At 45.6% G+C, this 21,280-nt stretch overlaps 1 protein-coding gene across 1 annotated transcript in view; it reads left to right on the top strand.

The window, feature by feature from the left end:
- Positions 1–4,532, top strand: part of T265_05880 (hypothetical protein) — a gene marked incomplete at both ends in the record, with an annotated part of 36,433 nt that extends 31,901 nt beyond the window's left edge. Inside the window, 2 exons of the mRNA XM_009171009.1 lie at positions 775–1,024; positions 4,054–4,532. Coding sequence (XP_009169273.1) covers positions 775–1,024; positions 4,054–4,173 — 370 coding nt within the window. The remainder of the gene's footprint in view (positions 1–774; positions 1,025–4,053) is intronic.
- Between the last annotated feature and the right edge of the window lie 16,748 nt (positions 4,533–21,280).

Raw genomic sequence — 21,280 nt, 5'->3', positions numbered from 1 at the left:
ATCAATAGCCATCCAATGCCTTCAGTGCGTATTGATCATAGTGTGAGGAGATTTTGTAATTTTCAAGTGAGATCTCATCCTGACTGTGAAAACCTGAAAAACCGAGAGGAACTGTACGGCTGTTTTATCCTCATTGAGAATCATCAGCAGTGCGCATCTCACGAAACTCGAATCCGGGACCTCATGACTAGCGGATGAAGGCCACACTATCTTGTGACGAACGGCCAATCATCAGCAAGATTAGCTTGCTTGGAAAGCAGAATGCATTATACAGTGACTGAAACTCCCATCTGAGTAGTTGTAACTCAAGCAGCTAGTCAGCACGTGACCACGTGATGTGGATTCGTACACTGGGGTAAGGATGGCGCCAGGTCGTGTATAAGTGAGGAATATTCACACTGCTGATCAGCCACTCATGGCTGAACATTGTGTCTTTCACCCATTGGCCGAGATTCTTTCCAAAACTCTCTGCCGGAGCTTCGTAAGATGCGCACCGCTGATGATTCCTAATGAGGATAAGACAGTGACATAATGATTCTCGGTCTTTCATCATAGACTGGCTTCACTTGTAGAATAAAAGATGCGATATTTACACGCTTTACAGTGTTCAGACTGATGAATATCATCTTTTTTGCCTCGAACTCATGGGGGAATCTCGAGGAACCCAGGTGATTCTATTCACACCACATCTGTTTCATCCTTAGCGACCCAGGTAGTGAAATTGCGGTGTTTGCTCTACGAGTAATCTCACACACCACTTTCCAAATACTTTAGAATGAATTATGTTGACGGTTCATCCTCTCGGTGGCTAAATATGGAGCCGTCCACAGTCCCCGATGATAGGCGAGCGTTGCCGGATGGCCCACTACAGAGAAAACCAGTACTGGTCGACGCACCTCAGGCAGCCTTAAACAAACGCAGCTTCGTAATACAACACCCCAGATCACCGAATGATGGAATATCCGATGCAAGTGGGGTCAATTCTCGATCCAGACAACTGAATTCAAGAACCGCATCTTTGACGGTGAGTTGTTTAATTGTGGCTGGAATTCCACTCTCCGGAATATGTTTTCAGGACGTCTGAAACTCCGTTCCGTTTGAAATTTGTCACTCAAAGAAGGGCCGAATTCGATTGACGAACGTTGAACCGGTTTCAAGCATCGACGCGTGCAATGAACTCTTGAATTTCAGTGTTGATAAGCATAGTATACCAGCCACGATGATGTTAAGTTCCACCGGTCACCAGGATGAGGAAAAAATGTTTATTTTCCACACAATTCTATGGACTCATATCGAAGTTAGCGGCCAGGTTACGCATGAATTTATCTCGTTCACTGAATCTCTCCCCACATCGAAACGCCGAAACTCATAATTTACATCCGGATAGTTACCCCAACTTAATTCCTTCACGGATAATAAAATGACGGAGGGGTATACCCATGCGCCCGTTCAAATCTACCCAATCACTGTGAGTTGATGCATTCTGCCGACTAAAGCGAATCTGAATGGAGGCACACACACAAGTGAAGGGTATGAAACTGATCAATCCAGTATTGATTGTCTCACTGAAGAAAGTTCCACCAAAGAGTGGAGCCCCCGAATGGCCGAATGAATCGACCACCAAAGGTTACACCATTAACAGGGCTGAACTGTGTGAACATTAACCTCGTGCCTGTGTATGCATGCAGACGACATCGTCTGATTGAGCGTCTGGATGTGTAGATACCTCAAAACCCATGACAAAGGCCAACACTTGGTCGCCATCCTCGCCCACTCTGGGGCTTTAAATATAATTAGACAAACCTTACGGTTAGTCTAACATCAGTATCAAAACTGATGTTGCTGTTTTTGATGATGATGATCATGATGATGTGTAATCAGTCAACAATTGGTGTTGATTTTGCCCACCACCGGTTTCGTCCTCTCTACGGGCTCATCAGGTAGGCACAGTCCCCGAGTTTCCGTCAAACTTATGTCCTACTTGAAACCAGGGTTGTGATACTGCCAGGTCGCCCACGGCTAGACAGGGGAAGTCAAGAGGCAGGGATCGGGTTCGAACCATGAAACTTCCGATTATTTGCCAGAAACACAAATCACACAACTATAAACGTAATATACTACTCATAAGGATACTGGAAATTCTTCACCTCAGGCCTGTGCAGCACGATCAATTGCCTGGAAACATCACATCAGCCGAGTTTCAGGTGAGTCCCTCGCAAAACTAACTTAGTTTGCAAATGAGTGTATATTCGCTAATTTTGTGCAATTTGGTTTCAAGTAAAACATAAGGTTGACGGAATCCCGGGGACTGCGCCTATCTGCTGAGCCCAAAAACGGGCGAAACCGGTCGTGGGCGGTCGGTGGACTATCAGCAACCTTATGAGTAGTGTATTACAAAAATCTTTCCTACCGGTTTCCGGTTTTACATTAGTCTGGATATCCTGCTTCTTGCCGTTCCCTGACCGAGATCAACTTTCAACGCCGGCGATTGACACTAGCGTACTCGCGGCACCCATCGTGAATCGACTGCGGGAGGCACGAGGCCCTGACAGTCCAGGTTGTCATGACCAATACAGGAAAGCAGAAGCCTGAGTTACACAGCTTTTGACAAATTTACTATGCCCAGGTGAACAGTTAACATAGATAAACAATCACAGTTGGAAGGCTCAGTCAGCCGTCGATTAGAAGCAAAGGTGAGACTGTGAACTACTTTGAATAGATATGTTACTAGCACGCCCCATCAGTAGTATGCACCATTCTCAGGGAGCACGTAGCAAACACGAATGACACGCAGCTCACCCTCCGTTGCATCCTTCCTCATTCGTATTCAACTAGGTCTATCTGAATTTGCCTAATGTCAGCTGGTATAAAAAGCACAACGGGATAAGGGCAAATGAAGTACCGATTTGTATGTCGACCTTCTCCATCAGTCACAGGCACGTGACCCACACTCTGGTTTCTTGGAACGGCTACGAATTCGCGAAACATTGGTTGGCTTTGTTTGAGTATCCCAACCGATGTCCCGTGACAATGTTCAGTCTCACCACAGGGCCATTAAGTGCACTTAAAACGAGATAGTACATTTCCTATCCACGAACCAATGCGTATCTTTTTCACCAACTGAGAGTGATTAGAGCAGAAATGAAGGGACAATCCTGCAAAGTGCCGAACTGGGGACCTTAAGATCCCCAAAAATGAGAAGCGGGTGCTTTGCAATAAAGGGAGTGCTGGGAATTCAGTTAAACCGGAATGTGAATTCTATGGGCTGTGCATGGCATGATACCTGATGTTCATCATGAGAATCTCACCTTAGGGACAGGGTGTACCTATGAACTTTACTCTCTAACCGCCAATAACGTGACTCCCATGTCGGTCGCACCCGAGACTTCTCCCCCCTCACACACACACACACCATGGCCATTAGCTCAAATGGGATTCGGTTGGTCTTAGCTGTTTTTTGCACCCCTCATGGAATGATCCGATAAAAAGTACAAGTTGCAAACTAATTTGTTTGTCTTTATCGACAAAAACTGAGCTATTCTGTGACCTTAGAGGTCTGTGGTACACGAATTCAACTCAGCCATCTTGTGCTGCAATCTTTTAGTTGGAAATACGATCGACATTTCACAGAACGCTTGGGTGCTGTCGGTACTACTCGCCTTCCGGGACGGGGACCGCGTGATCCTCACTGCACCTGGTGGGAGCCACTACAAGTTATGGCTGCCAACCGATGTCAGTGGCGTTCTTCTTGTTGTCAGTTTCTATCCAGATCGCCTGAGTGAATGCCTATAGGGTGTAGGCACCTCGGGGTGATTGTGGTAAGCTAGCACTAAGTCCCTCCCCCATCCATCTTTATTCTTTTCTTTAAAATCAGGCTTTCAAATCAATCATGGTTGTACGGCAGTGAAGCGTCCGCGTTGAACACTGAGGTCATGCTGACCATGATAATGATGATGATGATGACGATGACGATGATGATGAATATTTCGTTTTTTAAACAAAACATTTATCACGCGAATTTAACACCTGTGTTGTTTACTTTCACCTTTACAGTCACCGGTAGAGGATGAGGAGGAGGAGGGAAAAGAAAATTCCTATGATGTCAATTACGAGACACCTTTAAGTCTCCTGAGGATCAGCGACTCAGGTGAACAAACGGACGAACTTGAATGACAATGCAACATGCACGACACTACACACACTACCGGTTAGATATCAGAACATTCCAGATCTTTCTGCGATTTTCCTTGAACTTTCTTCTGGTGATGCTCTCCAGCGTGTGTCGCATTTCTATTCCATCGTATTTTCTGATCTCTGCAGACATTCTACCAACATATCATTCATCTATTGGGCCAGTTCAACGCTGACATCTAACAAGATTGTATGAATATTGAACGTATACTATTCTCGTCATGTATATGAAAATACTGACCAAGAATTTATCCTAATCTCTTATCAGCACCTTACTTTTTTAAAAAAAATCCTCATGGGGTCGAAATGCCTCTGAACAAGGAAGATGAGGTGTCGAACAGGTAGTGAACAGGTGTAAGCTCACCGTTGGATTTGGTGCATGAACGCTTACCTCAGAAAGCGCAGTTTTTAACAAAGTAGAGTCCCATCACTTCAAGACAATGAATGAACTAACCGTCAGTCTCATAGACCAGGCCTGTAGACCCATGTATGCTCACGGCGAGTTGCAAGTAGCCCCCAGGACAAGACCATCAGTAACACAAAAAGGGAAGCGCACAAATGCAGTCCTTTAGGGAACAAAGTTGCGGTGGGGATGTTGGCCACCTAGACTCACGAATCTAACCGAGTTTGTCTTAATGATTGAGCGAGCAGAGATGGAGTAAGGTGAGTGGAAGGGTAAGTAACACTCACAGATGCGTTGAGTCATCATTGTCAGCTGTAAGAACCACGTACTTGTCGGACAGTGGTTGTAGCTGCCACAGTTTCGTTCACCGACGATTTGTGAAGGTGCGGTTGCTAGCTGCGCATTGGAGCTGGCGGGAGCTGATAAAGTGGTGCGTAAATACGGCACTGCCAGTGGACGATCTTGTGTCTACGATCTACATTACTAGATCTTTCATTATTGCCCAGCGATTTAAGTTCCATACAAGAGTACAAAAGGAGGGTAAATCCATCGCGGATTTCGTGGCGGAATTACGGTTTAATGCGAGAAAAAATAGCAGGAACGAGCAATTTACATTTGGCCATATAATATCTCTCCTGGCTTGGTAACTCTCGTCACCCAGCGTATGGAAATAGCTTCGCAATCGACCAATGCACTCGTCCGACAATGCAGCACGATTCTTGAACCAACCAAAGGTAACACAAACTAGGGAAGATGAAATTATGGTATCGTTCGTCGTGAGCTCACAGTCCAGAGTTCAGCTGAACCAATGGTGGGTGAAGTAGTGGGTAGCAGCGGAATTTCAAACGGGCTCCCAAAGAAAAAAGACGTATCTGAGTTGCTCAAGCTCTGTCTGAGAATCTATTTTGAATTTAAACGAGATCGTTACGAAAGAAAATGAGAGGCGCATCAAAGGGCTTGTCAGTCTCCGGATTCATCGCGGAAACTGAAATGTGAATACTGGAGCGAGCCTTACGTCAAGATAAATTTGTCATTATCAAAAGCAGTGAACTACACCGAACAACAGCGACTTTACTGACAATAAATTGCCATAGAAGAGCAGAATGATGGCATTCTTTGACTTACTCATCACTAGATTTCCAAATGTACAACTACAAACCGAGTGTTATGACTTGCAGAACAGTAGTGCAACTCTGTATCGGTCCCTTGGCTTCCTGCTCCGCCCACTATGGTATATCAAAAGGTACGGTAGCTCTAGACAGCCCTTTTTGGAGACAAAGGAAAGTTATTACAACTGTATTTATAGGGTAGTCACAGAGTGTTCCACAAGGTCGTGCCAGAATCTCCGTGAGGGGGCGAGAAGCGTCGAGTCAGAGATGCTCGATCCGGATTGGCTGGCATCCTGACCAATCAGAGCATGCCTTTGTTTAGTCCGTGTCCTGTACGTGACATCCGTCCAAATGATGTGATGTTCAGTTATTAGGGATGGCTGGCCTCCGGACACCGAGATCTGCAGAGAAGAGAGTCATACGCATCAAATCCCAGAAAAGCCGTATCTGGGCAAACTCCGGATGAACTGAAGCACGGCAAAACCACAGAATCCAAACCGGAAGCCAAGCAATGTCTACAGAGGTTCTTGAGTAAACGTCGCCCACCAAACTCCATGTCACAAATGGAAGCCATCGGGGAATTTTCGTAGTTAACTGCGGAAGGTCGCAACCAGCCGAAGATCACACTTCGAGAAACGCCAACAAAACCAAAAAGGAAAACTGACTACATCGAGGAAGGCCAGCGTTATACACAAAATCCAATGCAAAGACTGTGATGAATACTGAATCCGACGATGAGAGAGAAAAGTACCAACGCGAACGCCTATTTTTGATCGCCTCAGGAAGGGCGTAACTTCAACCAAGACAGTGTTTATGTTCTAGCTCAAGGAAGAACAAGAAACGAACGTGAAGTTGTGGAAGCATGACTGTCAAGACATCAACAGACACGGTGAAATTGACCAAGTCTACCAAGCTTTCAAAACCAAAGAATGTCGGCGCGACCGCTGACAGGACCACGGGTGTCCACGCAAAAGCCGAAGATGGATCGTGGAATCCCATGCACAAATGAAAGTTGAGTCAATTAGAACGCGCTCTGTGAACCAACCAGGAACCAACGCACAGATCAATCGAAACCAAGAAAGATTACTACTAAAAAAGGAGGTCTTCAATTAACCAATCAAACAGCAGGAAGGCAAAAATGGACCAACAGAAATACGGAGAGAGAGAGAGCTACTCCAATGAGGATTCTAAACGAACAAGTCGGATCCAAGATAATCAGACCATGATACAACCCAAATCCAGAAGGGGCCAATCAAATCACATGCCAGCCAATCTCCAAACGACCGTTTGCATCGCAGTTACTAACTAGTTTTCGGAAACTCAATAGGTGGAGCAATCACCGACCCAACCACGTGTTGTTGACGTCTGTTCGCGCGGTGATGAAACGTTTTCAAACCACTCACCAAAGGCAGCGAGCAGTTCAAACGCCACCCAATCACCGCCAGTACACCAGTATGAGATATCAATACTGATACCTACTCTAGGTATCGTATTTCATCTATGTTACCCCGGTGAGAAAGTGCACGTCAGCATGCACAGGTATTCTTTGCCACTGTTTACGTAGGAGAAAGTGGTGAACTTACAAGACTGGAAATAATACAAAATTTGGAGGGCTTACGCGAGTCCACATCTCGGAAGCTCGCCGCTCCAACGTTCACGTGGTTCCCGAAGTCGGTTGTGAGCTATGGTCGACCTTAAAATAGCTGCGCGGCAAGGAGTAAAATTTACATCGGTCTATAATGAACTTTGATAAACCCAACCGGGAATTTGCAGGCCTGTCCACTACGGTCGTGCGTACCGTCGCGGATAGCGAAGCGCAGGATCACAACTGTATTAGAAAATGAGCTAAACGAATTCCGGCATAGCTCGGGTGCTCTATCTATCCCACTCGTTACCTACAGAGTGTGCTACAAGCCAGTCATCAAGCATGGCGAAACGATCACTAGTCATCTGATCAACTACCAGAGTCCGGATATCCTCAGTCAAACAGAATCTATTGTTTAACACTAAGGGAAGCCTACAAGGGAAGCCATAAGTTTCACTAATTTCACTGTGCATATAAGCACATAGCCCCACACAAAACCAGTCATTTCTATGGCACAGTTCAGCAAAATGCTGGTTTCACGCTTGTTCGTACTTTAGCTGTTTGGCTCCTCGTTCTGATGAAGTTCTACCATACAACGACAGTGCAGAGCGAATGAGTTACGCCGGAGTCTTCAATACGATTACTTCGGACAGCAGAGATGCTGGAAGCAAGGTCAGTCGGCTTGGGTGTTGCAGCATATGCATGGTCACGTAGGTATGCGACCTTGTGGGCGGTTCCGTCTAAGGGAACTGAAGTTCGTGCATAGCGCTGTTTAATGTCATGCAATCGCTTCGGCAAGTTTGTATCGTGCTGAGTTGATACGTTTTTCAAAGGACCCAGAAAGTATTAGCGGGTCGACCAAATGCTGGTCGGATTTCAGTGTTTATCGATGTCCTGTTACCGCTAATGATGCCGGATGATAGACGCCCGTTTAGCCACTGCCGGAACTGCCGTACAGCGAGTTCACAAACTTCCTCGCTTGATGTCAATTCGTAATTCACGACGAATGCTGCGAAGTATGGCTTTGAAGGCGTCCAAAAGAGTATCGCAACCGAATGCCTGTGAGATGTGATTTCCACAGAGCATACGGGAACTCATTATATATATATATATATATATATATATATNCTGAATGAAACAAGCAGCCGCGCGAATTCTACGACAATCCAGTAGGGCGTTTTAAATCCGCCAACCCCCGGCGAGTAGTTTGAACACTCAACCACATCCGCGCCCGATCACATGGGGTTCTAAACACGTCTGGTTGCACCCAGAACCTGTCTAACGGATTGTGTATTCTTCAGTAGTATTCGCTAACAAACTCCTCGTTTTCTGTGGCAAACAAACTGTGCAATGTTTTAGGCAGACTGAATATTTTCGAATGCCGGTGTGTGTAGAGGGCGAGAGAGCATTCGCCCGAAAGTATTGTGCTTCTCTGTGTTGCAGTATCCCCTGTTAACACGGTATGGCTGTTTGACAAGGCATAAAATGTTTGAAAACCGTGTAATCCACTGACTCAGGTGTTCACCATAAACTTCTTGACGGTACCAAGGTTAGACGTTCTCATCAGCTCCGGTTTCGTCAAGGATGAACTGCCAATAGCTCATGCCCTGTATGACATCAGTATAATCGTGAGCTTCCATGGTCGGACAGATGAACAAAGGTCAGAAAAGAACAATCACGTGTTAGCGAATATGCACCCATTTACAAACCAATGCGGTTTTTCGAGAGACTCACCTGGAACCGGCTGAATCTCTCGGTTTTGATGTTTCCACTTGTGAGTAGTGCAGTACAGATGTATATATATGTGTCGCGATATCTCGAATATCGTCGCGACAGAAGCATGAGGTGGCCTGTTGCAGCACAATCAGTTGCCTGGAAACAGCACAAACGAGAGATTCAGCTGGGTTCCAGGTGAGTCTCTCAAAAAGCCAAATTAGTTGGCAAATGAGTGTATTTCGCTAATTTCGTGTAATTTGGGTTCAAATAGAACATAAAATTGACGGAAACTTGGGGATTGCGCCTACCTGATGAGCCCCAAGTGGAAGTGCGAAACCGGTCGTGGGCTGTCGGGGTGTTTTCAGCAACCTTATGAGTAGTGCGTTACAAAAATGTGTAAACAGTCACGTGTGTTTTCCTATCTTGAAGTCATCTCTGACTTTTCCAATTGAATTCACTTCTGTGGACGATTTTCAAATCATCTGCAAGATGCTACGCCTCTCCTTCCAAAAATCGCCCTCGTTGTACACTACATCTCAGTGGTTCTGTCGCACTTCGGAGAGCAAACCGCCCGCAGTGTTAGCCTACAATTCACATCAACCGGCCTCGAAAACCAGCCTAGACACGTACAAACTGAAACCGCATAAGCGACATTCCAATTCATTCAAAGCTCGGTGAATATTTCGGCAGGCATATTGGGCACTCTTCCTCATCCAAACGCAAGAAAGAGACTTCCGTTGACTCGAAATTTTGCACTTTTTTCCGGCACCACAAGTGTCAGTGAGCCGTCTGTGCAAGCTGCCCCTTTCTTCTGCAAATGTGCTTTAAAATAGAAGGGACGTTGATAAACTCCATGCAACGGACAGCGGTCCCTGGGTTACGGACCAGTAGAGTAGGCCATAGAAGGCCTAATTCCAAATGTCTAGGACATGATAACCAGCTTAGGCTTTATCCGGCTGCGAACGCTGTGTGTGAGTTCTACTCATACTCGAGTGGGGTTGGTGATCACACCAACTGTTGTTCTAAAACATCCGGAAGGATCGTGACGTACGCTAGCTTTGCCTCATTCAGGTGCCAAGGAACTATCTGTAGCTAAAAAACCGTCCAGTTTTATCGAGCCCTCTTCCCTTTCTTTAATCAGCAAACAGTAGTGGTGGTAGTAGTATCTTGTAGTGCAGTAGTATCTTGTACTGAAATGTTGATCCGTGGATATCGAACTCCATGGATGATGGTTACAGATTGGTTCTATCAGTAATAGACAAGAGGACACTCGAAGTGACCTTAATTAGATCATTATAAATAAAAAAAATCGTTTATCCGTAACAACCCTCCGATGCCTAGCTGCCACCAGAAAAAAGCATCAGGGATGGGATACCGTCAGGTCGCCCAGACCTAGACAGAGGAATTCGAGAGGTGGAGGTCAGGTTCGAACCACGGACCTTCCGGTAAGTTGTCAGAAGCACGAAACACAACCACACACGTAATATACTACTCATAAGGTTACTTGAAATTATTCGCCTTATGAGGTGGTTTGGTGCAACACAAGCAGTTGCCTGGAAACATCACATAAGGGAGTTCAGCTGGGTTTCTGATGAGTCCCTCGCAAAACCAAATTTGTTTGCAAATGAGTATATTTCGCTAAATTCGTGGAATTTGGTTTCAAGGTTGACGGAACCTCGGGGACTGCGCCTACCTGATAAGCCCCAAGAAGGGCGAAACCGGTCGTGGGCTGTCGAGAACATGCGCGTATCGCGATATTTCGAATATCGTAACAACTGAAACATGAGACGGCCTGGTGCAGCACATTCAGTTGCCCGTAAACATTCCAAACGAGAGATTTAGCTGTGGTCAAGGTAAGTAAGTGCACTTCGTGAAGCATACAACTTTTATGAGACGGATTCACAGGTGCTATATTTGCTACCAAATTCATTTTGGTTCAACTCATTCATATGACATAGCTGGAAGTTCCAAATGTTTGGCTCAATTTGGAGAGAATTCCCCGAAGGACAGAACGACGACACAAGTTTTCATTCCCATCATATTGAATTTTGGGTAAAAACAGAACATGAACGTGACCTTCCGGAAATCCTTCGACGGGCTGCGGCAGTTTCCCACGTGCAAGTCTCATATCCATTCCACTATGGAATTCTAGTATCGGCAGTGGCGCCATGTTTTGTGTTATGTCTCGCTTTTTGACCAAGATAATCGGAAGGCTACGCGTCCCATCGCAATCGCCACAGAGTCTACTCATTGTTTTTACCACTGAACCGAATCTGATACTCACTAGTCACTTATTCCGCCGAAACTCACCGTCAGCTGGTAGAGTGGGGTCAGAACTTTTTCAAGCACTACACTACTACAATCAATGGAAGTAGTTCATTGATAAAAACAAATCCAACCGACCTCTGCTTCGGTGACAGTCGTGTTCACTTTTATGGTGGATGTCAACACCAGTTGCTAGGCGAATACCTTCTCAGGGGGGGGGCTTCGAATTGAGTCTAGTTCATATATTTATGGAGCAATCCTATTCGAATAACATACGTGCCCGTGCGCGATGGTGTTGAAGGTTGTGAGGCTTGTCTGATTACTGACATGCTGCCGAATTCCAGTTCCTTAGTTAAATTTGTCTCAATATGCAGCTGAAAAGTTAGATACTACCTATATGCAAAGGAAGGAGAAAAAAGGAGCTGACCTTCGTCAGGAAATCATCGCTATAACGGTACGGTGGGTGCTACTGATGGGGGAGTAGTATGGTATGTTTTCTTCTTGTAAATTCTGTTTACGTCTCTTGAAAAGGGAAATCTGTTGCGGAATTGGTGGAGTCGCTTTGTAGCATCTGCTTGAATCTGAGTAACAGTCAATGAATATCCAGGAAGGTTTAGGAAAACGCGTTCCAGGATAAGATGGATATTCAGTTTTATGAACAAGACGCATATGGGAGCATTGCTTCCCTGTTTAATAGTCTGTAAATGTTCAATTGGCATTTTATAATAAATAACTCCGCAGCGAAAGCCTCCTTACTTTCACAAGAGCCAGTGTTCTAAAACTTGTATCCACACGATTGTACAGGACTGAACGCTGGATTCCAATAGTTTCAAGCCACCTAGCCAGCGCGAAGTCAACAAGTACATCCAACACAATTTGGAAAGGCACCAATTTCACATTGGGCCACTATGATTTTAGCGATTCATTTCTCGAGCTGAAAACTCACCTTTGACCTTGACTGTCGGTTTGTTTAATCGCCCAAGAAACGCTGAGTTCTCAGTGAGGCATGCAGAATGGATGATCACAAATTGATGACAACGTTCAATAAGTGTTCCTCAGAAATCACAGATCGTCTGATTGAGCGTCTGGATGTGTAGATACCTCAAAACCCATGACAAAGGCCAACACTTGGTCGCCATCCTCGCCCACTCTGGGGCTTTAAATATAATTAGACAAACCTTACGGTTAGTCTAACATCAGTATCAAAACTGATGTTGCTGTTTTTGATGATGATGATCATGATGATGTGTAATCAGTCAACAATTGGTGTTGATTTTGCCCACCACCGGTTTCGTCCTCTCTACGGGCTCATCAGGTAGGCACAGTCCCCGAGTTTCCGTCAAACTTATGTCCTACTTGAAACCAGGGTTGTGATACTGCCAGGTCGCCCACGGCTAGACAGGGGAAGTCAAGAGGCAGGGATCGGGTTCGAACCATGAAACTTCCGATTATTTGCCAGAAACACAAATCACACAACTATAAACGTAATATACTACTCATAAGGATACTGGAAATTCTTCACCTCAGGCCTGTGCAGCACGATCAGTTGCCTGGAAACATCACATTGGCCAAGTTTTAGGTGAGTCCCTCGCAAAACCAAATTAGTTTGCAAATGAGTGTATATTCGCTAATTTCGTGCAATTCGGTTTCAAGCAGAACATAAGGTTGATGAAAACTCGTGGACTGCGCCTACCTGATGAGCCCCAAAGAAGGGCGAAACCGGTCGTGGGCTGTAGACGGACTTTCAGCAACCTTACGAGTGGTACATTACAAACATAGTGCTTAGATTTTGAAATGCAGGTCCTTCGGCTAGTTTCCAGTGTGTGTTAGCGTGAGATTAAGGGATTTAGCTAGATTGACAGCTTAGTGTGACTGCCAGTGCTGATCGGGTAGCTGACACGTGACACATCTCGTTCAATCTCTTTGACGCAATGTGATTCACATAGGTCACATGGCCAAGTGGACTCTGGTGTTGGTCGGTTTGTGAATTCAGCTCAATGTCCATTACAGCTATTGGGTTATGTCACAACGAACAGTTTCGTCACTGACGCGCAACCGGAGGTGCAGCAGGCGACTTGGTCCGATGGTTGGTGCAGTAAGCAACTGTCAGTCACAGACAGATGAATCCCTGCGCAACGGGACAATATCCACACCAATGATATCGATCACGTTCATCTTTCTGCGTAAACCAAATAAACCGTTTTTCTGCTTTAAAACACACTGGAAAATGACAAGGGAACATCATTTTGGGTGAAGCACGGAGATCTTGTCCCAATCAAGAATGCGCTCAAAAACCGAACCGTCACAGCCACCCTTCCACAAACCGTTTTTGTCCCCTCGAATAAACAAATGCGTCGCATTCCGGTTGAGTGATGTATACACGCAACTCTACCACTGGACAGATATCAGACAAACTGACAATCTTTTTGGCCAACAAATCACAAACTGTCACAAGAAACTTCTGAATAGAGCTACGGGAACGTGTGCCCGTGGTGAACGAACTCAAGGAGGATCAGATATGTCAACCTGAACATCAGTCAACTGACAGCTACCATCAACGCATCACTACGCTTGGCGCTGATGGTATCGCCTCAGCCTGTGATGAAGGATCTGCAATCCTGTTGCCCAGCTCAGAGAACAGACTGACGACAATCTAGGCTACCTGGAATGCCAACATTCTTCTCAGTAGCAAAGTTATAAACGAATAGTTGTACACTACGTATAACGTTGGGGTCACATTGTATCACCAACACGTATAGTTAGAGCGCGAATTTACTGACCGGAAGGTCCGTGGTTCGAACCCGACCTCTGCCTGTCGACTCCCCCTATCTAGGCTTGGGCAGCCTAGAAGTATCCCAGCCCTCGTGCTTCCTTCGGGCGGCATGGCAGTTAGGCACCGAAACTTGCCTTTGGCCTCAATATCCTGTATATCGATCTAGTTTATTCTGCAGCTCACGTGATATTTCAGTCTCCGTAACAACTTCCATAAGTTTTCAAAATCCTAGGCCACAAAATATCCAATCAAGTTCATCTTTCGGCAAACCCTAGTTCGACATTCTGCTACTCACATGCTAACAAGTAGTATGTTCATTAGTATTTGATTTGGCAAAAGATTTTCTGTAGGCTAAATGAGGTTTAGTGCTATCCGGCCAAGTCAACGTTTCATTTGTACCGCAAGCAAGAGATTGCTGAAATCTCCTAAGTGGCTGAAAGTTGGAGTGCTCAGACTAAAACCCGCAAGGGCGCAGAGGTCACGAGGTCAACAATCACCAGTGTCCATGACCAAAAGACCTATCCCGCAAAACCCCAAAATTGCAACCAAAAAGCTGCCCAGTGGGTTTCAAGCGTGTGCCACGCTACCTTACTGGAAATTCCTGACTGGCGGGTCAATCAATCGCCACAACCAGGACAGTTACTGGGTCGTCGTTCGATGAGTCGCGCACACAAATCACATCGCTCAAGTGTGAACACGTTCACCCGTTCAGACGTGAAAATTCAGATGAGTCCAACGTGTGCTGGTGGAATAATGGTAACACCTCCTCGCATGTCAGGTGTCCGGAGTTCGAACCTCGGACACGGCCATTGGATATGCACTAATAAGAGCGAAACTCGAGTCCAGTGCTTCCCTTTGGTGTGGACTCACCGGAATAATTATGCGAGAACAGGAACACGACCGTTCAAACGAGTGGTGTGGCTATGAACGAAGATGAACGGGTCGTACAGTGCCAGTCGGTTTTTCCGCATAGACTGGCTTCATATACGGACTCACAGGGCTTTCACAGCTTTGATTATGTGATCTTCTAAATTCAACATTGGGCGGACGTCCAGGATCCACAGAGTATCACTGGTTTGGGTACACTTGATTGAGTTCAGCAATTCGGGCGGGCCATATGAAGTTATGCGCAAAACTCCAAAAACCAGAATCCTCATATTAAAGATTATTTACAAAAGTAGTATGCTAACATCAAATGATCAATGTTTGTGCAATGTTTTGTTTTTAGGATATTGAGTTAACAGTGGCAGTGGAATGGTTGGTCGTTCAATTGTAGCACCCTTACGGTCCCTTTGCTGCCATGCCACCCGAAGGAAGCATGAGGGTTGGGTTGCCCAAGCCTGAACAGCGAAAGACGAGAGACAGGGGTCGGGTTCGAACCACGGACATTCTGGCCAGTGATTCCTCACTTTAACCGCTTATCTATCTTGAGTCAATGCACGCGGTATTATCGATACAATGATATGAATGATAAAGTATGTACAAACGTCAAACTGCAAGCGAATGGTTAAGTAACGCAAATTCTAAAACGCTTCCTTGGCAAATGAACCGGTTAGGAAATAATAAGTTTGACTAAAGTTCATATCAGAATAACCCGCCAGTTTTGCGAGATCACAAAACTCACGTGACGTTATGTAATGTGAAGGTCAGAGAGTAGCCAGCGATGGGATGACATTCAAGAAAGTCCAGTAGCAAAAAAGAAACTAGCGAGTTTTCGGAAAAGTTTGGTAACAATCGGTGAATTTATTGCCGGGCAACTTCACTTTTGACACGAAAGCTTCGTCAGGCCGATTGAAGCACAACTGAGGATACATGTGGCAGAAAAAACAAGGCTGTCTTCAATGAGTGTCATACAGCCAGAGAGCAACTCGTTTGCTTGCCTGGGACAGAATGCTTGTGTGTTTCTGCTGGCGAGTATTATAGTGATCTCTCAGAGTGAGATTCTCCTGAGATTCCATTGAATTCGATCATTTCTGATCATGCCACCAGATGTAGTAGGAACTGCTCAATATGAGGCTACGACAGGACTCATCCTGTATGGCGACTTCATATTTCCGCCTCAACTTAAGAATCGGCAAATCAAATGACTAATGATGGCACCGATCGCAGGAAACACGGATGCTACCAGCATTCAAAGGAAAGAACAAAAATAACCTGAAGAAAAAAAACCGTTTTGGGGTGATTCGACAGGCATATTGGATCCACCTGTAAGAGTTGTCATTTAGTCCAACTTACCTGTATTTGTGTCTAACGGCCTTCGAACATGTAATAGAGATCGACTCCCAATATAGATCATTCAGTTGTTGACACCTTTCCAGTGCCTAGCTACCATATCACACGAAGGAAGCACGAGGGCTGGGATAGTGCCAGGTTGCTCAAGCCTGCACAGGAGAAGTCGAGAGGCCGATGTCGGGTTCGAACCACGGGCCTTCCGGTCAGTCAATGCGTGCTCTAACCACTGAGCCATCTCGCTCCCAATATGGATGACATTGAATCCCATCCTTTTAACTGATAAAACAAATGGCCAACAGTCGTGAAACCCATGAACATTAGTCAGATGCCTTCGTTGTAAGGATCCGGTGCTTGCTCCAAAGTGACAAGCGGTCGTGAATACCTGTCATGAGAGTCGGAATTCTTTCCAGACATTTCCGGTCCAGTTGCATTTCAGTCTCAAAACCGTGTGTGCGGCCCGAACCGGTCTAACGACACTTGACACTCAAGTACCTTTCCTGTGGCCAAATTCTCCGTTGAAATTCTAGCCTTTGGCAAACAGAACACTGAGTTGGACCACTCTATAACCGCCTCAAATTACATCAAGAAAGGTTAGTTTTATTTGCGTCACGAATGAATAGACTCGTGCGCGATTGTCACTCCTGTATGCATCCTCACGCCTACAAATTCGGAATGACTCTTGATCTGTTTTCACGGTCAAACCCACCACAGTTTGACTGTTTTGTATTCAATTGTATCTCAATGTCAGCGTTGAGAATACAACAAGTGGAACATAAGACTGACGGACACTAGGGGGACCGGACCTAATTGATGAGTCCCAACAGGGGCGCAACCGGTCGTGGGCTGGTTTTCAGCAACCTTATGAGTAGTGTGTCCCATATCTAGACAATAATTGTTTTGTCCTTCAGTGCAGGTTGGAACTCGTCCAAAAAGTTCGATTACGTTCATAGCTGCCAGTGTTGAACTCGAAAGACTCATGAACAACGAGATGGTTCACTCGCGTGAACCACCGATCCAAACCGCATGAAGCGAACGCAGCGTGTTCAAGTTGTCTGACAGTGAACGAACTTTGTTCAACAGACATCAACCAGTGCAAATGCCAGCTGTACGTGTAGGGATCACTACATTGGAACAGAAAGAGCTCACGCGCAGTACCACAATACTTAGGGTGTTCACGTGTATGACCTTGAACAATGCTCCTAACTGACTGGCTCTCTACTTGTGTCGAACTAGCTTAGGCCTGATAAGAAACATGCCAAAAGTCCCCGTACTTGAAAAATTGTTCTTTTGCACCACTGGACTTTATTTCCGATCGGGGACCGTTTTCTTCTTGACTCAGCAACTGACGGCGTTTGATTCTGATCGGAAAACGTTCTAGCGATAAACTATGACGTCAGAACAGAATTTCGGAGCAAGCGTTCATATCAGTCGGTGAGATACTGCATCGAAACATTGTTCTCACAAAACTGTGAGAAATTTGACACATTTACATGTGTTTAATTGAGAAAAACACGAGGAATTATTAGTTCACAGTTGATGATGGCCATTATACAACTTAGAAGGTATATGCGCTAATAAAAGTTTTTAGTATGGTTGACAATGGTGAGATGCCACACGTATAAAAATAAATATAGTGCAAAATGGGAGCAAGTCAAAAGAGGAACTTATTGTCTGTGAGAGTTCCTCGGTGAAAGTCCGGACGGCGGGGACGTGTTTTCTCCGCAGTACGACTGCTACACATGTTCCATAGTTGTCCGTGGACTTGTGGAGTGTGGTTGACTTCCTGCTCCCTGTGCGCGCGCGTCTGTGTGTGCTGATTGCGTTCAATTTCCCTATATGTAGGTCCGTTTGCGTGTACGTGGGCGCGTCAGCACATAAGTTGTTGCTACGCTCACTAGACGGTACCGACAATCGATGTCCGATGAGTCACCTTAATGTGATGTGGTTTGTGAGTATAAAAAAAGACAAGTCTCGTCATCCAGTGAGCTGAATAGTCAGGTATATGGGTCACTGGGTAGCTACAGAATCCACTAAGATCTAGTACTTTGCCATGTAGTAACCGGGATTTCAGTTGACATCATGTGTTGTTATGGTAACAGTGGGCCTTGAATGCGGTCCAATCAAACAAACGCTCGGGGGGTGATTTAAACCATGTTAATATGCGGATCCGCAGCGATTACTTCAATCTCAGTGGTCTTAATTTGCCATTCAAGAATAGTGTAGTGCTCAGTGAGTTTGGAGTTACGTAACTGGTCACGTACGTAGATAACTACGGTGGTACGCCCATACGTTGTGAAAAGCAGAACATATTTTCAATTTTTAGGTAAAGCCAACCCATGCTGAAGGGTCAAGAATCACTGTACAGCTGTTCCGATGATATTCGGAATCAACCACAGTGCGCATCTCTCCAGAGAATGTCCAAACTGCTAGCTGGCCGGTCGCTGGTTCGAAACTCCTGACCGGAGTTTTTTTATGTGTGCACTGTTCATGGTTCCCAATGAGGACAAAGCAGCTTTTCAGGACGAAATCTAGACTTTATGTACTCAAGTCACGCGTTACTACTAGTTTCTAAGTACAGTAGGCGGAATTTCGCATGATAAATGAAACTTCCGTCTTAGAAATAGGGATCACTACATTGGAACAGAAAGAGCTCACGCGCAGTACCACAATACTTAGGGTGTTCACGTGTATGACCTTGAACAATGCTCCTAACTGACTGGCTCTCTACTTGTGTCGAGCTAGCTTAGGCCTGATAAGAAACATGCCAAAAGTCCCCGTACTTGAAAAATTGTTCTTTTGCACCACTGGACTTTATTTCCGATCGGGGACCGTTTTCTTCTTGACTCAGCAACTGACGGCGTTTGATTCTGATCGGAAAACGTTCTAGCGATAAACTATGACGTCAGAACAGAATTTCGGAGCAAGCGTTCATATCAGTCGGTGAGATACTGCATCGAAACATTGTTCTCACAAAACTGTGAGAAATTTGACACATTTACATGTGTTTAATTGAGAAAAACACGAGGAATTATTAGTTCACAGTTGATGATGGCCATTATACAACTTAGAAGGTATATGCGCTAATAAAAGTTTTTAGTATGGTTGACAATGGTGAGATGCCACACGTATAAAAATAAATATAGTGCAAAATGGGAGCAAGTCAAAAGAGGAACTTATTGTCTGTGAGAGTTCCTCGGTGAAAGTCCGGACGGCGGGGACGTGTTTTCTCCGCAGTACGACTGCTACACGTGTTCCATAGTTGTCCGTGGACTTGTGGAGTGTGGTTGACTTCCTGCTCCCTGTGCGCGCGCGTCTGTGTGTGCTGACTGTGTTCGGTTTCCCTATATGTAGGTCCGTTTGCGTGTACGTGGGCGCGTCAGCACATAAGTTGTTGCTACGCTCACTAGACGGTACCGACAATCGATGTCCGATGAGTCACCTTAATGTGATGTGGTTTGTGAGTATAAAAAAAGACTCGTCACGTCATCCAGTGAGCTGAATAGTCAGGTATATGGGTCACTGGGTAGCTACAGAATCCACTAAGATCTAGTACTTTGCCATAACCGGGATTAAAAAAGACAAGTCTCGTCATCCAGTGAGCTGAATAGTCAGGTATATGGGTCACTGGGTAGCTACAGAATCCACTAAGATCTAGTACTTTGCCATGTAGTAACCGGGATTTCAGTTGACATCATGTGTTGTTATGGTAACAGTGGGCCTTGAATGCGGTCCAATCAAACAAACGCTCGGGGGGTGATTTAAACCATGTTAATATGCGGATCCGCAGCGATTACTTCAATCTCAGTGGTCTTAATTTGCCATTCAAGAATAGTGTAGTGCTCAGTGAGTTTGGAGTTACGTAACTGGTCACGTACGTAGATAACTACGGTGGTACGCCCATACGTTGTGAAAAGCAGAACATATTTTCAATTTTTAGGTAAAGCCAACCCATGCTGAAGGGTCAAGAATCACTGTACAGCTGTTCCGATGATATTCGGAATCAACCACAGTGCGCATCTCTCCAGAGAATGTCCAAACTGCTAGCTGGCCGGTCGCTGGTTCGAAACTCCTGACCGGAGTTTTTTTATGTGTGCACTGTTCATGGTTCCCAATGAGGACAAAGCAGCTTTTCAGGACGAAATCTAGACTTTATGTACTCAAGTCACGCGTTACTACTAGTTTCTAAGTACAGTAGGCGGAATTTCGCATGATAAATGAAACTTCCGTCTTAGAAATCGTCCCACCAGGTGATCACGTGATGCGGTCGAAGGATGCGAGTTAGTCATTCTACTTTTCAGCCGCTGGTGACCAGCTGGTAGCCTTCACCTACTAGGTGTAGAGCTGGGACGAAATGGGCCAAGTGGTTAGAGCGCGAATTCACTGACCGCAAGGTCCGTGGTTCGAACCCGACCTCTGTCTCTCGACTTCCCCTGTCTAGGCTTGAGCAACCTGGCCTCGTGCCTCCTTCGTATGGCATGGCAGCTAGGCACCGAAAGGGTGTTACAGTTGGACGGTTTTTTTTATTTTCGAGACTTCCTACTGGAGTTTCGTGAGATGGGCACTGTCGATGACCCCCGGTTAAGATGAAACAACTGCGCATGCTTGTCGATTACTGCTCACCTCAGGAAGCAAACTTTGACTGATTTCAATGAATATTACTCGCCCAGAATTGCGTCCATTGAGGCGTCTTACATGCCGATTTCAACTCCGAACGCAACTGGACCACACAACTGCCAATGGAATAACCGTTTTCGCTGAGACCGAATTAGTTGGCTGTTCGTCACTTGCCTGTGAGTCCTATTTTTAGTACCACTATTTGGCTCGCCTACAGCTTTCCGCGTGAGCCTTATAAGCAGTCCGTTTTCGGCTGCACATGACACGTCCGCACGCGTACGTGCTCAATAGATCGATCAGCTGATTCGCACGTTCATTGGCTCTCTGGTTTGGCTAAGCGCATTGGGGCTATCAGGCGGCCATCCAGACTCGGGTTCACGGTATTAAGAAGG

Source organism: Opisthorchis viverrini, assembly GCF_000715545.1.
Source record: "Opisthorchis viverrini unplaced genomic scaffold opera_v5_116, whole genome shotgun sequence".
Taxonomy (NCBI): Eukaryota; Metazoa; Platyhelminthes; class Trematoda; order Opisthorchiida; family Opisthorchiidae; genus Opisthorchis; species Opisthorchis viverrini.
The sequence above is the reverse complement of the archived record's forward strand: the minus strand, read 5'-3'. Positions and strand labels throughout refer to the sequence as shown.